Source organism: Parus major, chromosome Z (genome assembly GCF_001522545.3).
Source record: "Parus major isolate Abel chromosome Z, Parus_major1.1, whole genome shotgun sequence".
NCBI classification, from domain to species: Eukaryota; Metazoa; Chordata; class Aves; order Passeriformes; family Paridae; genus Parus; species Parus major.
The window spans coordinates 63008413-63027723 of record NC_031799.1 but is presented as its reverse complement, the minus strand read 5'-3'; the positions used below and the strand labels follow the sequence as shown (position 1 = coordinate 63027723).

The 19311-nt window shown below is 37.2% G+C and overlaps 1 protein-coding gene across 1 annotated transcript in view; it reads left to right on the top strand.

Moving 5' to 3' along the window:
* The window catches only part of GDA (guanine deaminase), a 31401-nt gene extending 12327 nt beyond the window's left edge, over nt 1-19074 (top strand). Inside the window, exons 6-14 of the mRNA XM_015615014.1 lie at nt 3154-3181; nt 4588-4695; nt 5161-5268; nt 7366-7463; nt 7962-8029; nt 8484-8630; nt 10831-10949; nt 11810-11837; nt 12560-19074. Of these exons, the coding sequence (XP_015470500.1) occupies nt 3154-3181; nt 4588-4695; nt 5161-5268; nt 7366-7463; nt 7962-8029; nt 8484-8630; nt 10831-10949; nt 11810-11837; nt 12560-12630 (775 nt within the window). The 3' untranslated portion in view covers nt 12631-19074. The remainder of the gene's footprint in view (nt 1-3153; nt 3182-4587; nt 4696-5160; nt 5269-7365; nt 7464-7961; nt 8030-8483; nt 8631-10830; nt 10950-11809; nt 11838-12559) is intronic.
* The last annotated feature ends 237 nt before the right edge of the window (nt 19075-19311 follow it).

The following is a 19311-nucleotide window of genomic DNA, read 5'->3' as shown; positions in this document are numbered from 1 at the left end:
AAATGTGATGTCACACTGTCTGAAAATGGACTACACTCATTTAAGTTATTTAGAGTAAATATCCAGAAATATTTATATTGCATGCATGGAAATAAGACAATTCCAATTTCTTCATATATTAAATTTAAATTTGTCAAGGATCTGAATCTACCATTCTTTATCAAAGAGGATTTAATTAAAAAGTTAGGGAATTGAAGTCTAGAGTACCATATATGGCACTATTAGTTATAGTCAGCTGCAAAGGTGAGAACCTCTGTTCAAGTCGGTTCTACTACAGAAGACTGTGATTTGAAGCTGAGCTTCTTTCCTCATAGAGAAGTATATAAGCCAACAATGTGTATTTTTGCAAAACATATTTCACCACATTTCATCAGTTTTAAAACAGCTCACACTGTTCAAAGAAAGTGAGAAAGAAGGAAAACAGCCACATTGAAATTTTGTGTTGTCACCTGGGCATTATTTTTCTATTAGAGCTTCTGTTCAAGCCAGTATTTTATTATATCAGGTTAATCAGTAAGAGAAGAGACAGCTATTAGATGATAGCTAATTCACTTTGCATTTTGGATGTCAAAGTTAAAGACAGTGGTGGGCTCAAACTCCTTTGGGCATTGCAGAAGTCAAAACTGGGTCTCTCACTTCCATCTGGTGATCTAGCATGAGCTACAGGGCTGTGAATGTAGCCGCTAGCGAAATTTTCTTTTCCTTCTGAAGACATTTGATAAAGTTTATACAACATGTGATCAAAATGACAGTTTTCTTACTATGAACTATGACATAAAAATTCACAGATGTAGTGGTTTAGATTTGCCAATTTGAGTTTCCCGGCCAATGCATCAAATAATCTGGTGGGTTTGGTGCTGGCTAAAATTGCCAGTACACCTACTAGAATTACTCATTTCCATCTGTGATATATGAATTAGGAGGAGGGCAAAACAGGTTCAAAACTTTAAAAAAGTTATGAAAAAGCTATGAAAAAAAACCTTTATTAACAGAACTAAAAGAATAAGAAGAATCAGAATAAAAACCATCAGAACACTTTCCCTCCCTGTGCCCGCCTTCTTTTTCTTCCCCAACTGGCAACATAGGGACAAGATCTGTCTTGTTTTAAATCAGTTACTACTTCTACAATAGTCTTTCATCAGTTCTTGTAGGGAGAGGAGTTTTCTCCTGCCATGCCATGGAGAATTCTCCACAAGAAACAGCTCTTTTGTGGCCCTTCAGTTCCACGATATAGCAGCTGCCCACGAAAAAAATCTGCAATTGTGAAGCTCCTCCCATTTTCACACCCTTCCCACAGCTGAGTTCATGGGCCATGTCAACTATTACTCTTGTAAGGGTGAGCTGTTCAAAAGCAAAGGTTCTCTTCATCTATCTTTACAATCATCTTTATCTCTGGGAAGAGAGGTCTTCTTCTTCTCTCTGTGGGGGCAAGGGATCTTCATCACTCTCATCTCTCTCTGTTCAAGTTTGTCATGGGATCAAAACTCCTCAGCCTCCACTTTGTTTCATCATGGATGCATCTGCTCACATCTACAGTTTGAACACTCCATCCCCCCATACGTTCTCATGAATTAAAGGGAATATTTTACTGTATCATAATCCATCTCTGTGGCCTTACCAAAAGAACTTTCAGCCTCCATACTAGGCAATCTCCTCATTCTCCTTCCATCTGGGACTTGACTCCTTCTTTACTGACCTTGGTGTCTTCATATTGTTTTCTACGTGTCGTCACTCTGTTCTTTTCTCTCCCTGGAGAGGATTAAGGTCTGCAGGTCTCATCTGTGAAAGGGTTAATATCTTGTCCAGACCTGCAGATGGTCATGGGCAGCGGCCGCAGCAGTGACGGTGACGGATTTCAGGCTGCGCTGGGCCCCTCCCTCTGCCTGGCACTCGCTGTGGGGACGCTGCAGGGAAGGGAGCCTGCCCCGGCCTGCGGCCGCTCCTGGGGCTCAATGGACCCAGCTCGGCGAGGCCGATGACGGGGAGAGGGCTGTGTGAGCAAGATGTTAGCAGCTGCGAACTGGCCCAGTTTTGGCCGGGGCCCCGCGGTCTCCTGTTCCCGCCCTGCCGGTGCTGAGGCCCGGCCCCGCCAGGCCGCGCAGGCTGCGGTGGAGCATGGCCGGCCAAACCAGAGCTCACTTACCTTCCAAGGCTGGAGGCAAGAGACAGAGTTCCTGGGCTTGTCTGTTTTTAAAATGTGGAATTCACAGAGGTGGAATGCTTCTAAATGGTTTAATAGGTTGTCAATTCTCAGAGCTAGCCAGATACTGGATTTTTCGAGGCACAGAGGAAGCTCTTAGCATCTCTAAGGGAAATAATTTCCATGGGTGGTTTCTTTTTCTCCTTACTCCTCCTCTTATAAATTAATGGGAAACCAGCACAAGAGGTCCTGTCCAGAAAGCATTTCAAACTGTCTTTCGGAGGTCTCTTACATACACTGAACAAATGCGCTTTCAAAGAATTTTCTCCTTTCAAAGTAGGAGGAAGTTTACTTTGGCGATCTGCATCGATCTGCATCTAGCAAGTGTCTGCTTGCGGTTTTTTGTAGAGGTCTGAGGTAGCATTTTATTTAACAAAGTAAATCTTTATTTTCTGGAAGGTATATCATCTGTATGCTAACACTAATATAAGCATTTCCAAAAAATCAAGGGTTCTTTAAGTGAATGAGGACATATGCACCCTAATGTAAGATATAAAATATTGCTGCATCTTCTAATATTTGGATTTGAAAAGGTTTAAACACTGCAGTTTGAATTCATGGACAGACAAAGTTTGGCTTGTTTTTTCTTTCTTCAATATTGCAGCTGTAGGTTGTAATTTTGTTTTCAATTCATTCAATGTAGCATGTGTTTGGTTTTCAGGGAGAACTCAGAATAATTACTGCTTGTCTAATGCTAAGTATTTAGATGAAAAAACTTTCATTAGTCTGCATGTTCAGAGTCAAATTCAAAACTAGCATAATTTGGTGTCATTATCCTGACTTCATTGTGTTCCCTCTTTTTATTTCATCTGAAAATCTGGCTCAAGGTTCTGTAAAAAAATTGATCTGTCTGAAATGTTTAACAGGGTGTCCAAGTATATATTTTTTGTATTTTTCATAATCTATAACATAGAGGACAGATTTATAGCAACTTTATTTCTACCCTTTTTCAGGTTTGTTAAAGAACTACTAGAAAAGAAAGTAAGTAGTGCTCTTTTTTGAATTCACTTCTGTATTCAGAAGATGCTGTGTGAACACATGAAATAAATAATCCTGCTATCCAAATCTGTTGTCTTAGTGAAAGATCAATAAATATATATGTTTCTGTGTAGTAGACAGATACCATTCTGAAAAATGTTCTGCTAGTCATGTTGAGAAATGTACACTTGTAATAGCATAAAATCAGTTTTCTGTGCTCAGAGCAGAGCAATGTCTTGTGCATTTCTCTATCGAGTTTGAAATACCTGGATTCCTGGAGAGGACAATCTCTAGTTTAAGAAAGGTGGAAATCGGTTCATCACTCTGTGGAATGTAAGTAGACAGACTAATTGAAGGAATCCTCACCAGCAGAAATCATTGCTTTTTTAAGTAAGTAAAGTTACAAATCCACTATAAAATCAATGTTTTAGGTCAGTGCATGCCTTATGGTGTGTTTCTAAAGAAAATCATGCTTACTCTTCTGTGGTAAAGACAGAAGTTTACACTCCAGTATTATACACAGTAGTACTTTTCTTATCAGCCTTTAGTTTTCAATGGCTTCTTCTGACATCCCGTCTCAAAATATTCAGGAGCAGTTGCCTGGATTTTAATGCCTAAATGGTATGTATCACTAGAGTGATGCCCAAACTCTTACTAGAGTAAGTTGGCTAATTTGCAAAGACCCAAGCTCCTTTTTTTTCTGGGACATAATACAAGGAACTGGAGTCCAAGTTATCATTACTGGCTTGTGCAAAACTCTTGCCTCTGACTGGTGACAGAACTGTAATCCTGTTGACAACTTCCTTAGGAAAATTTTAATCTAGAGATGTGAGGTGTAAACCCCTGTAGTTCTTGGTGTCTTCCCCACTGTTTCCTACTCTATATCATATCTGGTTATACCACTATTCCTTCTGTCTAGGGAGTTCAGGGCTTTGTTGCTGTTATAAGTAGAGAAGATTGAACAAGAAAATGGCTTTGGTTTTACAGAAACTTGCAGTTTTGCATCATTATATCTTCAATGGTCACAGAAGTGGGACTGGAAAATATCTGGTCGTTCAACTGATTTATTTCTAATCATCCATGTAGGCTGTAAGCAAATATGAGAAAGAATCCAGTGCTGCTGAAGACTAGTAAAATTTCAATGACTTGATGACAGTTCTAATGAAAACAAACTCTTTAATAAAGTTCATTATAATTGTTGTAAGAAACCCACACTTTCATTCTCTGTTTCTGCAATGAAATGTCTAATGAGAGCAAGGAAATTACTGTACAGCTAAATTTGAGTTGGCAAGGATGCAGTAAGCAGCAAGCAATGAAGACAAAATGTAATTGCCATGTAACTGCTAGTCTTACTTATGGTTTCTGAAATACATATGTAGAATACAAACTCCATCTTCTATTGTTTTCAGTATCCCAGAGTACAGCCTATAATAACCCCCCGCTTTGGCCCCTCCTGCACAGAGGACTTGCTGAATGCCCTTGGGGATTTAGCACAAACCCACGATCTCCGTGTGCAGGTAAGCTCCGAGAGCTCTGTGTGCCATTTAAATGGCACGGACAGACAGCATGCTGACCATCTAAAGATGCCTTTGGGAGGAGATAAACATCTGCTGCCCTGATCTCAGCATCCACTCTGTTGTAGGCTTGTTCTCTCTTTTACCTCACAATCACATTGTGTGTTATTTTATCTATTGTTTTAACATCTTCCAAAAACTGGAAGTGGGGCCATTGTGTTGCCACACTACTGGGATGGACTCATGTACCATCTCATATCACTTGTAAAAGAACAAATGGAGATACTTCTTTAGATGCTGTGAAAACTTCTTTGGGTCTGAGGAAAAAAGAAATGCAAGGACTAGATCTAACTGTAGGCTTTACAAACACTGTTTTTTCTGAATGTATGTTTAACATCAGGAGATTGCTCAGATTGTAGTGTCAGGTTCAATGCTGTTTAAAGGACTCTATGCATTTTCTTGTTGCAGAGCCACATAAGTGAGAATGAAGAGGAAGTCAAACTTGTGGAGAACATGTTTCCTGCCTACCAGAATTACACTGAACTGTATGATAAAAACAAGCTGCTAACCAGCAAGGTAGCCACATTAAAAACTTCCCCAACATAACTTGCATTAATCCGTGTAGAAAATATGATGGTTTTCTGTACTTACCTGAAAAATCTGTATTGTTCTGTCAAGGTCTGTGACGTCTGGGAAACAGTAAATTTGTTTTATGTTCTCTGTTGAAGTGTTGGATCTTAAACAAGCCCACACTGTTAGTAAGTATTTTAGAGGGGGTGAAAAATAAACATATTTTTATGCTTCCTGATTAATTTTCCAAAGGCTCCAAAAAGAATTAGTGCAGTGGGATTAGAAGGAAGCTAGGTAAAGTTGGTTTTGTATGAATTGGTAATTCTTGGACAGTATCTAGTTATCCTTATATTGCAAGGATACTATCCAGTTTTTGCACAATGGCTTGCCTGAGGATTTCTTCTGTGGTGTTACATTAGAACCAAATTAATTTTCTTCCTATGGAGAAGCAGCCCAGAATTGCTTAATTCTGATTATCAACCTGGCTTGCAGACAGGTGCACTTTATCGCTCTGACTATCCAAAAGCACTCTCATCTCATTTTACCAGTCTTTGAGAGGCATAATAGCCTGAAGAATTGAAATTCAGTACAGCTTTATGCTGTTGAGATAAATGTGATATACCTGCCCACTGTCATCACAGGTTGGAGAGCCAGGGCACACCTAACTAGATAGTGGACTGCCCATGCAAAAGTGAATATGAACAAACCAACTGCAGTCAGAGTACTTAGACATCAGTCAAGTTCATTAAAAAATATGGGAGAGAATTTTCAGATGCACTAGGAGAAGCTGGAAACTGCCGGGGAATTAGCTCTTGCACTCCCATTTCCGTGTTTGAAGTCGTACCCCAGTAAATAACTTGTTTATTCTGATTTTTGCTTGAGAAATCAATACAGACTAGAGAAGTATGTACACAGTATTAACCTTTTTTTCCTCACATGGTCTTTTGCATACTGATTTGATGTTTTGAGTGAGTGTTCTAAAGAATGTATTTGTGCTGCAAAAGCACTGGTCTTAATTCTGTGACTTGTATGCACACAAGTGAAAATGGTAATGAAAAGTCATGATTACAGGTGCCTGCTGGAGTCAGGCTCCTGAGTATTTGGAAAACATTCTATTAAACACAAGCATAGCAGTAGAACCTCAGATATTGTCTCCCCATCCACTCAAACTAAGACACCAAATCAATTTTTTTTAAGTGTTTTAAAAGCAGTGGTTTTTTTGAGCTGTTGCTGAAATGTTTCTTTTTAAAAACAGTACAGATTGGCAGTGATATGCTTCAGTAGCTACCATATGTAGGTCCTTATCTGAAGATGTGGCTATTCTCCTTGAGTTTTCAGCTACATTGAACTTGACGAGTAGAGATGGGAGAGGCACAATGTTATTAGGAGATGCTCAGTGGAAGCAGTCTCTGTGCAATACTCAATTTTATGTGCAGATTGCTAGATCTAACAGAACTCTTGATCTTCTCTTTCAGTGGGCATTTGGCATATGAGGTAATGCCAATTAGATTTGTATGGGAATAATTGGTTTATGCACTATTAAATTATCCTATCCTATACTTTTATGTTTTTCTTGTGAACTTATTTTTAATGTCAGTTATGTAGGATAAGAAATAAATGTAGTTTATCAGTTGCATAAAAAATTAGATTATTTTACTTAAAGAATATTTCATCTCTTTCTCTCTCCCTGGTGCAAACCTTTAGAGACCCAATGGGAAACATTACATACATGTTCCATTTTATCTGATTATTCCTAGATCCAGTACTTAATTTCTGTGTTAGCTACAAAATATAAATTGTAAGCTTGCTATGGCACTGGGACAATTGGGAAGTTCTCGCTTTTGTCTTTGGTCACTGCAAATCACTGCAAGAACAGGCACCTTATATTTTAAAAATGAAAAAAAGCTGAAGGAATGATAAGTCAGGCACACTGACAAACTAATCATTTTTTTCCTTGTAAGTTTAAGAGCTTAATTCAAGAAGTGCATTAATTTCACTAGATGGTAACATGTTCTCTTTGGCTATTTAAAGCCATGCAACAAACCTCACAGCTGCGGAAGTAAATGAAATACTGAGTAAATTGGTGATTCTCATTTTCTTTAGACAGTGATGGCTCATGCCTGTCATCTTTCTGAAGAAGAGCTGAAACTTTTTAGTCTTCGTGGAGCTGCAATTTCACATTGCCCCAATTCTAACTTTTCGTAAGTTAAAAAAAAAAAGAAAATAGGAGTGGTGTATAACTAAATAAAGCTGTTGTTTGTGTAGTACCCTGAGTCAATACTACCACTGCAAAGCTATTTATATGATACCTCATTACATCATAAATTGTATTGGATTGAAGATGACCATTCATCATCCACTTCTGCACAGCGTGCTCTGGACTGATTGTGGATTTCAGTTTAGTTATTGCATCTGTAACCATATATATACATATTTATTTTCTAAAAATTTGTTTCTTTTGACTGTTCTGTCAGTAGTAGATTCAAGGCATCTCCCTTCCCCCTGAGGTGTGCTAATGTTTTGAGGGAATAGACTATAAAGTCTTCTTTCTATTGAGCAGACATGAGATACTGCATGTATCCAGCCAGAATAAATAATAAACCAAATTTTGTCTTTGTCATACAATGATTCTACAGCCCTGCTTTTCATGAACTTTTTCTGCATGTACCACACAGAACACATTTCTTCTTCCAATCTAGGTTGCGCAGTGGTGTCTTAAATGTGCGAAAGGTTCTCGAACACAATGTGAAGCTTGGTCTTGGCACAGGTTAGTAGTTTGCTGTGAAAATGGTTTATTCTGGAAACCATTAGGAGATACAAAAACATTCGCCTTTTAACATTTAAAAATCAGCACGTCTCCAACTTTTGGTCCTCATTTGTTTTCTCCACTGCATTAAGGAGGTCTAGATGATTGAAATCTAGGGTTGGTCCAAAACTGTTATAAAAGAAAACAAGAAATTAATGAAGAGTTTTGCTGTTGTGAGCTTAAAAAGGGCTTAAAGAATAACTTTTTAGGCTTCTGCTTTTGTGTTGTGTTCTATTCACAGAGGTGCTGTGTGACAGCACCTTTATTGGGAATTATGCCTCTGGAGACATTGCTTAGCAATAGAACTTGTTGGATTTACCACATATGTCTTTCATAAGTTTGAATTAAAGCTTATAGAAATTTAACATAGAGAATTATACCCAAAGCTTGTTTCTAAGAGTCTGATCCCTTCTAGATGTTGCTGGTGGATATTCAGCTTCTATGCTTGATGCTATAAGGAAAACAATGATGGCATCTAATAGCCTTCAGATCAATAAAGTGAATGAAACAGGTCTAACTCTTGAAGAAGCTTTTCAGCTGGCCACTCTGGGAGGAAGCCAAGGTAAGCAGAAGATTATTTGGTGTGCATACAGAGGGCTACAACTCTTTTTGATTATATGTCTCCCTGTCTTCATGGGAGAATCACAGATTTTCTGGTGCCAGAGTGGGATCTAACTGGTGGGCAGAGATAATCCTTCAGTTTCTCATACCCATACTAGGCTTTTCAGAGAAGTGTACTCTATTAATGCTGAGAGTTTAATAACAAAATCTTAATGGCTTTCCAGGGTTGTACATTTGCTTTGGAAAGATCCTCAGTCTTCTTAGTCATAAGGCTATAAGTGCTTGTCTATTTAATGTACCAGCTGGAAATTTGTTTTCTCAGCAGCCATCACCTAGAAGAAAAACTGCAATTACTGTAAAATCATGCATTCTATTTGTCATCGGTTTCTAATTTTGCTTGTGCTTTTTGAGCTGTAAGTGAGGCAGTTTGTTGCAAATCAAAACATCATGCAAATCACTCCTCACTCAGGGAAAAGCAGAAAGTGTAAACAGGCTTTTCACCATGGTTGTCCAAAACACAGTTGCATCTGCAGAATACAGTCATATAGTGTATGTGTTATCCAGTTTTGGAGAACTATTTTTGTTATGATCAGTGTGCACATAAAAATAGATTCCATTAAAAAAGTTTTAGTGGAGCTGGTATGATTTAGCAGAGAGGAAATCCACACGTAAGTGGAAATCTATTGTTTCAGTTAGCAGAAATGAGCTCACTGCCTTCTTAAGCACTGGTCCCAAATCTTCACAGTGTAACATGTCTGTAGGTGTCAAAAAGCTCCATTGGGAATTATTAATGGAAGCTTAAAAGATGTAGTGAAAATGTCATCAAACAGGTCTTCTAAGGACTGTGTTTGAATTCCTGGAGAGTGTAATGGGGGAAATAGAGAAGACAGAAGATGAGTAGGGAACACAAAGTGTTCTTTTTCCTGCAATATATACTGTTCCACAAAGTGTGAGAATAAACTGAGACACAGAAAGGAAGACTTATAAAAATCCCAAACTCTTATGTGGTTTCCCTTCCCAGCTTCTCTTGTGCTTTTTCTATATTAGGTTTTTCTTAGTAAAGTGTTAATTTTGTATATTGATTTTAAGCTGTTTTTTCCTTACTGAATCACTTTTAAGGGTAGAATATAAATTACTTCTACAAGCTTTCAGTAGCCTGGATACTGAAAGGGAGAATTTCAGTAGCAGAAATTTAAATGCGTGATTATTTTGTGGGAATAATTTGCTTTGTTAAGACTTCTAAGCACATGTCACCCTCTTGTGTTTAGTCTAAAAATTGCATTCTGCTCATAAACCTGAAGGAACATGAGATCATTTTAGTTGAAACTAGTAGGTAATCAAAATATTTCATAATTTGTGGGAGTTTAAATGTCTTTAATATATTGTGATATTCTTGTCACTCACAAATTTCAATGAAGACTGAAGTTCCTTTATTAGATCAATCTGAAAACAAATGAACAAAATATTTGCAGATATGTTCTTTGATAATTGAATTTCAGAGTACTGGAAAAATTAATTTTATTCACAGATACTTTCTACAACTTCTAATTTATTTCTAAAGAGGCACAAAGGCTTCTCTTTATGTATTCTAAGCACTTGCTAGCACCATAATATGTAGCAAGCACCAAGATGAATTTTTTAGGTTTTCAGGGCATGTGGACCTGAGAACTTATAGATGTAATGAAATTTTGAAAAAATAAAGCTAAATAATAGACCACAAGCCAACCAAGCCTTACAGATGGGTATGAGACCTTCAGACTGGCTATAATTATTTTTCCACACCATATTGTTCTTTGTTCCTGCTAATTGCAATTACTCACTGGACACCTCTTTCATTATCATATTACTATATATTACTATTGAAATAGGCTTATACAACCTTTCAAAATCGCTTAAACTTTTTTTAAAAATGCAGTCTAATACTGCCTTAGCAAGGTGAGTGCTATAATATGCTTTACTGTTTCTCTGACTTAATTTCATTGCTTCATTTGGAGTTAGAATGTTTTTGCAATATAACTATTGTTTCTTAAGTCTCTGAAGAGCTCAGGTGATAACATACTCACTATTCAATTTGGTTTTGGGTTTTCCCTCATAATCATTTGTTTGTCTTATGAATATTTCAAGTAAGTTGCCAGGTACTTCTAAATGGTAGAAGGAGGCTGGTCCTAAAGACATGTTTATGAACTTGTTTTCTTCCTCAGCTCTAGGATTAGATGATGTGATTGGAAACTTTGAGGTGGGGAAAGAATTTGATGCACTGCTAATCAACACGAAGGCTTCAGATAGCCCTTTTGACTTATTCTCTGCTGATGATTTTGAGGTAATCAGAACAGGATTCATGATAAAAAAAAAAAAAAATGGGGGAATGATGTGGGGAAGGTCCATGATACAGACAGAAAACGTCTCTTGATTCTGGTGACAAGAATTGGGTGTACAACAACAGTGCTCTCTGTGCTTCAGCCTAGACATATTTCATGTATTTCAAATATTTCCATATTTGTTTTTTTCTTCAGAACCTTGCTTATCCCAGTGACTGCCATAACACCATGAGAAAAATGCATGTAATATTTCTAATGAATGTTTTATTAGCCCAAGATAACAGTTACAGTTATCTATTTGCAGTGACAAATGGCAGACAAGAAAAAGCAATTTAATTTTAGTCAATGCTTAGAGTTCAGACTGAAAAATGGCAACCTGTTCTCAGAGAAAGGTTAGGTTGCCTTTTCTACATTGCTGTTACAAAATGAGACAAGCACTCAAGATGGCTAATTTGAGTTAAAAGCACAGTTTTTATGTTAACATTAAAGCAGTGTTGGTCTTATGGTATGGAAATAACTTCTCATTCAAAAACCTTCTCTGACTAAATAAGACAATTAAGAGCAGTTACTTGAATTTATGGATGTGGCCAGACTGCCTGGAAACAATTCCAGTTCTATAAAAATTATTATTTTTAAGTTTAAATTGAAACCTTTTAAGCTAAATTATTGTTCTTTAGCACTTGACAAACATTTAAGTTTTGCCTAATTTTCAAAAAGTACATTATGTATGTTAAGTTTTGATATCAGTGTTACTGGGAATATTTAGGAGAACTGTTTTTATCGGTTCTTTCAAGTTCCAAATGATTATGATTCAGGACTGCAGGTAATGCATTCTGAATTTGTTTTCTCCCATTTTTTATAGGACACTCTCCAGAAGTTCCTGTATCTAGGTATGTTCTGATTTTCAATTCAAGCTGAATTCTCATTTTCTACATCAAATGTTGTCTAAATTAATGTGGGGGTTAATAATAAACTTATTTTTATATAAGTAAATATATATTTCTTTGCAGTAATTAAATATATTCAACTCTTATATGAACATGAAAATGTCTCTAATAATTGGTATTAATATTTTGCATTAATAAATAAAAACTGGTTTATAATTATTTGTAAATAATACAAATAATGCAGTGTCCAGACCAGGGCTGTGCTGCTGCTGTGTTGTGATGTTGAGATGCCTGGTGCCAACTCTGGCCACAGATGTGTCATGCTCTAACGAGACTTTTGCCTTTCTGAGGATCTGTCTGGGTCACACCAGCTTTCTTGCTGGCTGGTTCCCCAGACAGTTCGGATACTGTGCAACAAATAATTTTGTCTACAGATACATAACGTTTTGGGGTTTGGATCTACTGAATGTGCAGAAAATCCATGACACTATTGCAGCTGTTGAATGCTATGTTTATTTAAAAAAAAAAAAACATGGGATGTTAAACATTTATTGGTCTTTGTGGTAGCCCTGACTATTTATCTCCAAATGGGCTTTCTTAGTTCTAGGAAATGGTTGCTACAAATAACATGTTCTAAAACTGTTTTTGTGGACTGCATAATTTTCATTAATTAAAACAGTGTTTGTATTTATGTGTAAATCTCTTGTTTGACCATGTTATTTCAGGCGATGACCGGAATATTTCTGAAGTGTATGTGGCTGGAAAGCAAGTGGTTCCTTTTTCAAGCTCTGTATAAATCCATTTTACTTTTGCAAAATACTCTGCTGATCATTCTGCATCTGATTCGGAAAAGGTTGATTAAACACAGTGCCTGGTCATAAGGAATGACACCTTACTTTTGGATGATGTTATAAAATTTGCAAGCATTGAAAATTTTGTTAGACCTTTCGAGAATTACTTTACCAAAATTACTACCAAAATAGTTCTAGAGGAAATGGCTATTTAAATTTCTTTGTAAAAAATAGCATTTGTGCATTGATAGGGGATCTGATAAATAATTTATTTAAAGAGGACACCTGCTGCTGTGTTTAATAATAGTATAGGAGGCATTATGTGGAACGATGAGATGTTCATTGTCTATAGGAATAAAAAAATACCCCACTGCTTGTAAATTGATTTTGCAGGTAATAAATATCATGGAAGAATGCAATTTCCATAATATTATCATCAAGTATGAAGAAATCAGTGTCATTTTGGGGAATGGAGTTTTCAGTTTTTCCTAGGAGCTCTTTTAAAAAAAAATTAATTTAAAACATTATTTTTGAAGAGGAGTTAAGTAAGAATTGTGTGTTTATAAATAAATAAATAAGGGTCCTTATTAAAGAATTTAGAATTGTCACTTGTAGCCAGACACTCCATTGAATTATCTTGATCTGAGTGATGGCTAAATGAAACTTCTGTTAAATTAGAAGCAGGCACTAAGATATCTCTGCAGGCTACACAATGGCAAACAAATTAAGAGGGTTTTCTGGACTAGACGGAAAGCTTCATCTAGTTCAGCATCCTGCAGAATCTTCCCAAACTCATTTGCTCCTGACTGTTCAGACAGGATGATATGATGTCCCTTCTTCTTTCTGTAAGGGAAATGAGTGCATTTAAAAAAATTTCCAAGAGAAAAGGTCTCTTTCTGGCCATTACCACCTTTGACTTGAGGTGAAAATCAACACTGAAAAAAGCAGCTTAGCTTTACTGTGCTCTTTGCATTTTTCAATGTGGCAGCCATAAATCCAGCCCTGTTCAATTACAGGATTCCAGTTTAAAAATATGCCCTTTTTTTTTGGAAATCTGAGTGACTTTCTTTCCTAAAAAGGCATATTTCCCTCCTTCTTTTTATTTTTTATTTTTATTATTTTTTTATTTTTTAGTAAGATTTGTTTGATGAGGGGATTTCTTCTTGTTTCTCTATTATGTTTTTGCAACACAAAGAATGTAAGCTTTAATTTCAGGGTCATTAGAGACCAATATTGTATTTAGATACTGTAAACATGGTTTTAAGGCCTGCTTCAAACTTCTTTGATTTCACTAAGCCTTTTTTCGCACTTTTATCTCACTGCCTGGGGATATAGGACTTACCTCTGTTCACAAAACAAGGGAGGTCACTGCACCAAAGTTTCACTTCATGTCTACTTCAGAGAGAGTGCTCATAATAACCCAACGCCACTCATAATGTTCTGATTTTAAAAGCTGATTTTCAGAGCTTATGTATTGTTATGATTATGCTTACATGAGACAGCACAGAGTCAAGGAAAACATAACAGCTAATTTGGGCACCTACAGCAGTACAGTCTGTTCATTGTGGTTTTTTTGCTGAAGCTGAGGGGCCGTACCAAACAGCAGGGAATAACCAGCAGGTGTCTTGCAGACATCGCCTGGACGCAGCCGCTCGCTGAGAGTTCGCTCAGGTATCTTCCAGGCTGCTGCACTGTGCCGCTGCTTGCCGAGGTACAGCCTTCCTACCCATTATGTCCAAAGACTTCTAAGGCTTTAGGAGTCAAGATCTAAGGATTAAGATTTACACATTCCATCAGGGTGTTTTCTCAACCATTATGTTTTTCATGTGTCCCAATCACCTACACAGTAGCACACTTGTTCAGCAAATAACAACCATTCAGCTCTTTAACTTGGTTTCCTGATTCAGGGACATTTTTTCTCATGAATTTTGACATGAATTTAATTGACCAAATTTCACATTTCAAAACCAAAGAACTGTGAGACACATGTTTTAATCCTCCCAGTTACTGTTTGAAACTATTTTTAGGGAATTACATGGTTTTCAGCTTTGGCCTTCCTGTGGTGGAGAAAGATCACACAGACTTGTGTACAATGTATGCTAGTGCCCTACTTCTTTGCCTCCAGAGCTATGAATTAAATCAATGCTTTTATTTTAGTGGTAGTCTTAACTGTCTCTGACTTAATTGTTTTCCCATTATTTTGTGGTGTTTTTAAGAAAGGGATTCAACATTTCTTCTTAAAATTCTTTTGGGGGTGGACAGGTTGCTTATTTGCAATACGAGAACACACTAAAACTTTTAACAAGTTCAGGACTACACTGCTGGCCCAGTTACAAAGGCACTCTCTATGAATATTGCTGCCTGTGAGCTTTGTATCTGTATTTTTTTAATGGGTCATTAGCAGTTTTGTTAAAATTCGGGGATAAGGTAGGAACTCACCTTTTGATTATAGCTTTTTTAATGTCTAGTATCCAGACATTTCCCAGACATAGCAATGGAAAATCATCTTTTTTAAGAACCTCAGCTAGGGGAGGAATTTCTGCCTGCAGGTAGTGCCATGGGCTTCCTCCAGCACTCTGCAATGCTCAAGACCAGGAGGAGCGAGGCCCAAAATGGATAGCATTACATTGAATTCTGAGGTGTTTAGGGATAAAAGAGTCTGAATCTGATGTTTGAAGAGGCCAGTGGAGGAATTCATATAACAAATAAACTGAGGTTCTTTTGACAGCAACTTGTAAAGTAGAACTGAATGGAGAAAAAATGTGCTGCAAGAAAAGTTCGGTGGGGTCATTTGAGGCAAAAGCTTGTTCAGTAGAAGATGGCTCATGCACAGAAAAATTTAAGGTTTCAGGTCAGACAAAGAACGTAGTAGTCAGAATTCTCTGAAGTAATTTAGGGAAAATGACTCACTAAGGAACACTAAAGATCCCACTGTGAAGTTATGGTCCTTGAGACTCTGTGCCTGTAGATTGCCAAGATGTTTGTTTTGGTGGGGGTGGATGAAAGCAGTTACTGCTGAGACTTACACATCTACACTATAAGAAGCTCAAGACTACATATATTCTGCCCCTACTGCATATGCCCCTACTGCATATGCACTTTGGAGCAGGCCAAGTAATGGGCTCAGGTTCTTAGAGTCTCTTTTAGAGACTGGAGTATATTTGGAAGGCAGCTGAGCCTCCAGTGTAGTTTCCTCCAAAACAAGCTTAATTCTTGTATACCAAAACCACCCTGAAAACTGAACTAAGGTTCAATAGAGGAGAATGACTGGGAATTTAGAACAGCACTATTGCCTCAAGCCAAAATGCTAATGGAGGCTAGAACTTCAGCTATTCCCCCTCTGTCCTCATCCCATCACAGAACTTAGCAGCTGAATACAAATTGAAACAACCTTCTTCTACCTTCCTCCCTTTTCCCCAACACCACCCCCTCCAAAGAAGAAAAAAAAAAAACACCAAAAAAAACCCACCAAAAAACCCCAGACCCTAAAATGAAACAACTGAACACTAAGGGGATATGAGTATGTGGAAGAAAATAAAGGAATAATTTTCAGTCAGTATAAATTGACACATGTGACAGTATAAGTTGACTGATTTAAGATAAAACCTCTGGAAAAATGTACATGCAATTCCAGATGTCTCTCCCCACAAGTTCTCTTACCAGATGGTGGACGAGATCTTTCTTTCTTAATATGTCTTTATGTTCAATGGTAGCACACCATTCAGAGAACAGGAAAAAAAAAGGGTATTTGTGTAGAGCTTGCTTGTTGGGACAATATGCTTACTGTGTTCTGTGGTCAGTTGAGCACTTATTTATTATAAATAGAATGTATTTGAATTACTGTTATGTGTTGATCTCATTGTGTCACTTTAGGTTTTGAAATACTAGTAAGAATTGCCTATGCATTATGCAGCATTATTTGAATTATTCATGTGTGGCAAGTGGAGTTCTGCACTTTAAAATGTTGCCTTGGCCTAATGTTTATATTTATGCTGTATTTTTGTGCAATCTTAAGGTTTTGTAGGGGAAACAAATGTGTATTTTTTCACTGTACTGAAATTTTCAGTAAGTTGGCTTTCTTTTAGAAAAGGGAACTTGAAAATTACCCTGTCTAAAAGTCTGGGCCTGATTATACACTCATGAATAGAAAAAATTATAATGGTTTTATGAATAGTAACATTTAAAGTAAAAATAAGTGCAGATAAATAGAATTTTTAAAATATAATTAGATAATGCAATGTAAGTTAGCAAAAGGTATTATTGTTGAATATCTACAGTTTTATTGAGCAAAAGAGAATGCAGTTATTCTTGATTATTAAATTAAAAATGATGCTTAAGTCTTGAAAAACAAAAAACCTCAAGTTCTTTCAAAGAATATCCTGGTTTTAAAAGGAAAAGGTACTAATGTCATTAGTCAAACAATCTGTTTAAAAATATTATTTTTAGCCTTTCCAAGGAACAATCAATAACAGATGATAAGGTGGACATCTTTTAAAGCTCTGGATTTTCATGAATAAACCATGCAGCCCGGTATGTGTTAGGAGTAAACTCACCTGTAAAATTATAGTTTAGAGTCACAGAGTAAGCTGAGTTGGAAGGGATCCTCAGGGATCATCATGTCCAGCTCCTGGCCCTGCATAGCACCCTTCCCAAGGACAGGGAAAAAATGAATTGTAGAAGACATTTCAAAAGACGGGTAGCAGAATACAAAATACTGCAAAGTAGAAGGGAGATAGATCAGAGGAACTCATAAAAAGAAGATGACATGTCTGTGAAATTTTAGGTCTGAAATGCTCAGAAAAAAAGATACATTCTCAGGTAATATTCTATTAGATCATGGATGTCATTCCTTCTAAAAGTCATTGAGGTCCAAAACCTGACCAGGTTTCGAAAGCAATTGCTTACATGCTTAATAATACAAGCCCAAATACCTGCTGATGGCATAATTATGTAACTCTTGATAACTTCTAGACCTCTGCTCCAAGATTTAAATCAAAAGTACCTGTAACAGCTGCAGAAGAAACATCATATAGGGGCATATTATTTTTTATCGACACCTGTCCTGTGAAACACTTTAGCACTGGCCAGAGCAGAGGCTGACTTAGTCTGGTCCCAGTGGAGAATTTCTGCTCCTGCATGCCCCAGACATCATTCCCTGTCATGTGTCCGGTCATGCAGTGATAACTGAGCCCAGCACAGGACAGAGTCTGGTGTGACTGAAGTGACTGAATACAAACTCTTTTAAATATCAGATTGTTTAGAAATTAAGCTCATTGCTGAGACCACAGCACATTTTAAATTACACAATCATATATCTAGTACTGAACTTCTAAATACTTTGGCTTAAAGCTGTGGGGTTTTTAAGCCCTTGCACTACATGTGCAACAACTCGTGCTTCTCTCAACAGAGAAACCAGTCAATGACATCCGTATGGTATGCAAAAGGGTAACCACAAAATCAACAAATACCATTCTTGGGAAGCCAAAAGGGCATCATCAACATTAATAACAATCTGTTTTTTAAAGTTAAAAGAACTGTTAGTTTCTGTGGAAGGGTTGAGAAGTGTTTTTGGGAGGCAGTTTCCTGGAAACTTCAATGTAAATTCTTTCTTAGAAAATGCCCAGAATCAGTGTGCTCCAACCAAAATGTCCCTTGTGGCTTCTGCAGAGGCAGTCACTTCTGAATGCCTAGACCCTCACTTTACCCTGTCATGACTCAAAAGTGTGTATTAGCTTTAATTCTGGCATTGGTTTGTGGTTTCTCACAGACTTAGTCTTAGTTTGAAAATAACTATGCTAAAGGAGTGGAGCTGGGAGAAGGATAAGGATAAAGGGCAATCTTAAGCCAGCCTGCCTAATGCTTCAACACGAAATATTTGTCTTACCAGGTAGATGTTGTTATGTTTGCACAGCTCTTAGGCTCAAAGATTTAGCTTAATGACTTGAGTCAACTTGTAAGAATTGAACTCAGTCAATGCTAAGACATAAACTGTGAGGCAGTTTTGGTGGCAACTGAAGGCTGTAAACTGCATTCTGTCTGGCCTTGTGGCTTTGGAGCTGAGTTGTTTTCTCCTCTAACAACTTCTACTGATAAAGCTTTCAGAAAGCATTAGCATGTGCTACTTACCTGAGGATATTTGTGCCCCTTGCTTCATGACAAATTTTCCTTCCCCAAGAGAGAGTTCACATCTTGCTGGAGTAAGTTTTTCTGATGCTGATTTGTCGGCTTGTCACCTGTTGTGCATAAGCTCTGGTTCATGTGAAAATGCCTAACTGGAGTTGATGTTGTTGAATTTATCCTTCCTTTTGTACTTGTGCAGTTTCATGGAAGAACAATGTATTAGGAGAAATGGTATATGCGATTACCACTGTTCTGCTTGGTTTTGGTCATGCTAAATAGGAAGTCATGTACCGTTGAAACAAAATAAAGAGGCCTTGTGTTTACACCAACCCTCGTCTCTTTCTGTGTTTGACTTTTGAGAAGAGAGAGAAAAATGACAAGCTAACTTATAAACAATGAAGGCCTAAATACACAGCAACACACCCTGTTCTCTGAGGAACCTGGGCAAACCCCATGACAGGAGTTTGCAAAATCTGTTTAGTAAGTACAATGTTATTTTAGGGGATCATTTCAAAGTTCTTATAGGTTTTGATGTATCTTTGTTACCAGATTTGTTTGCCTCATAA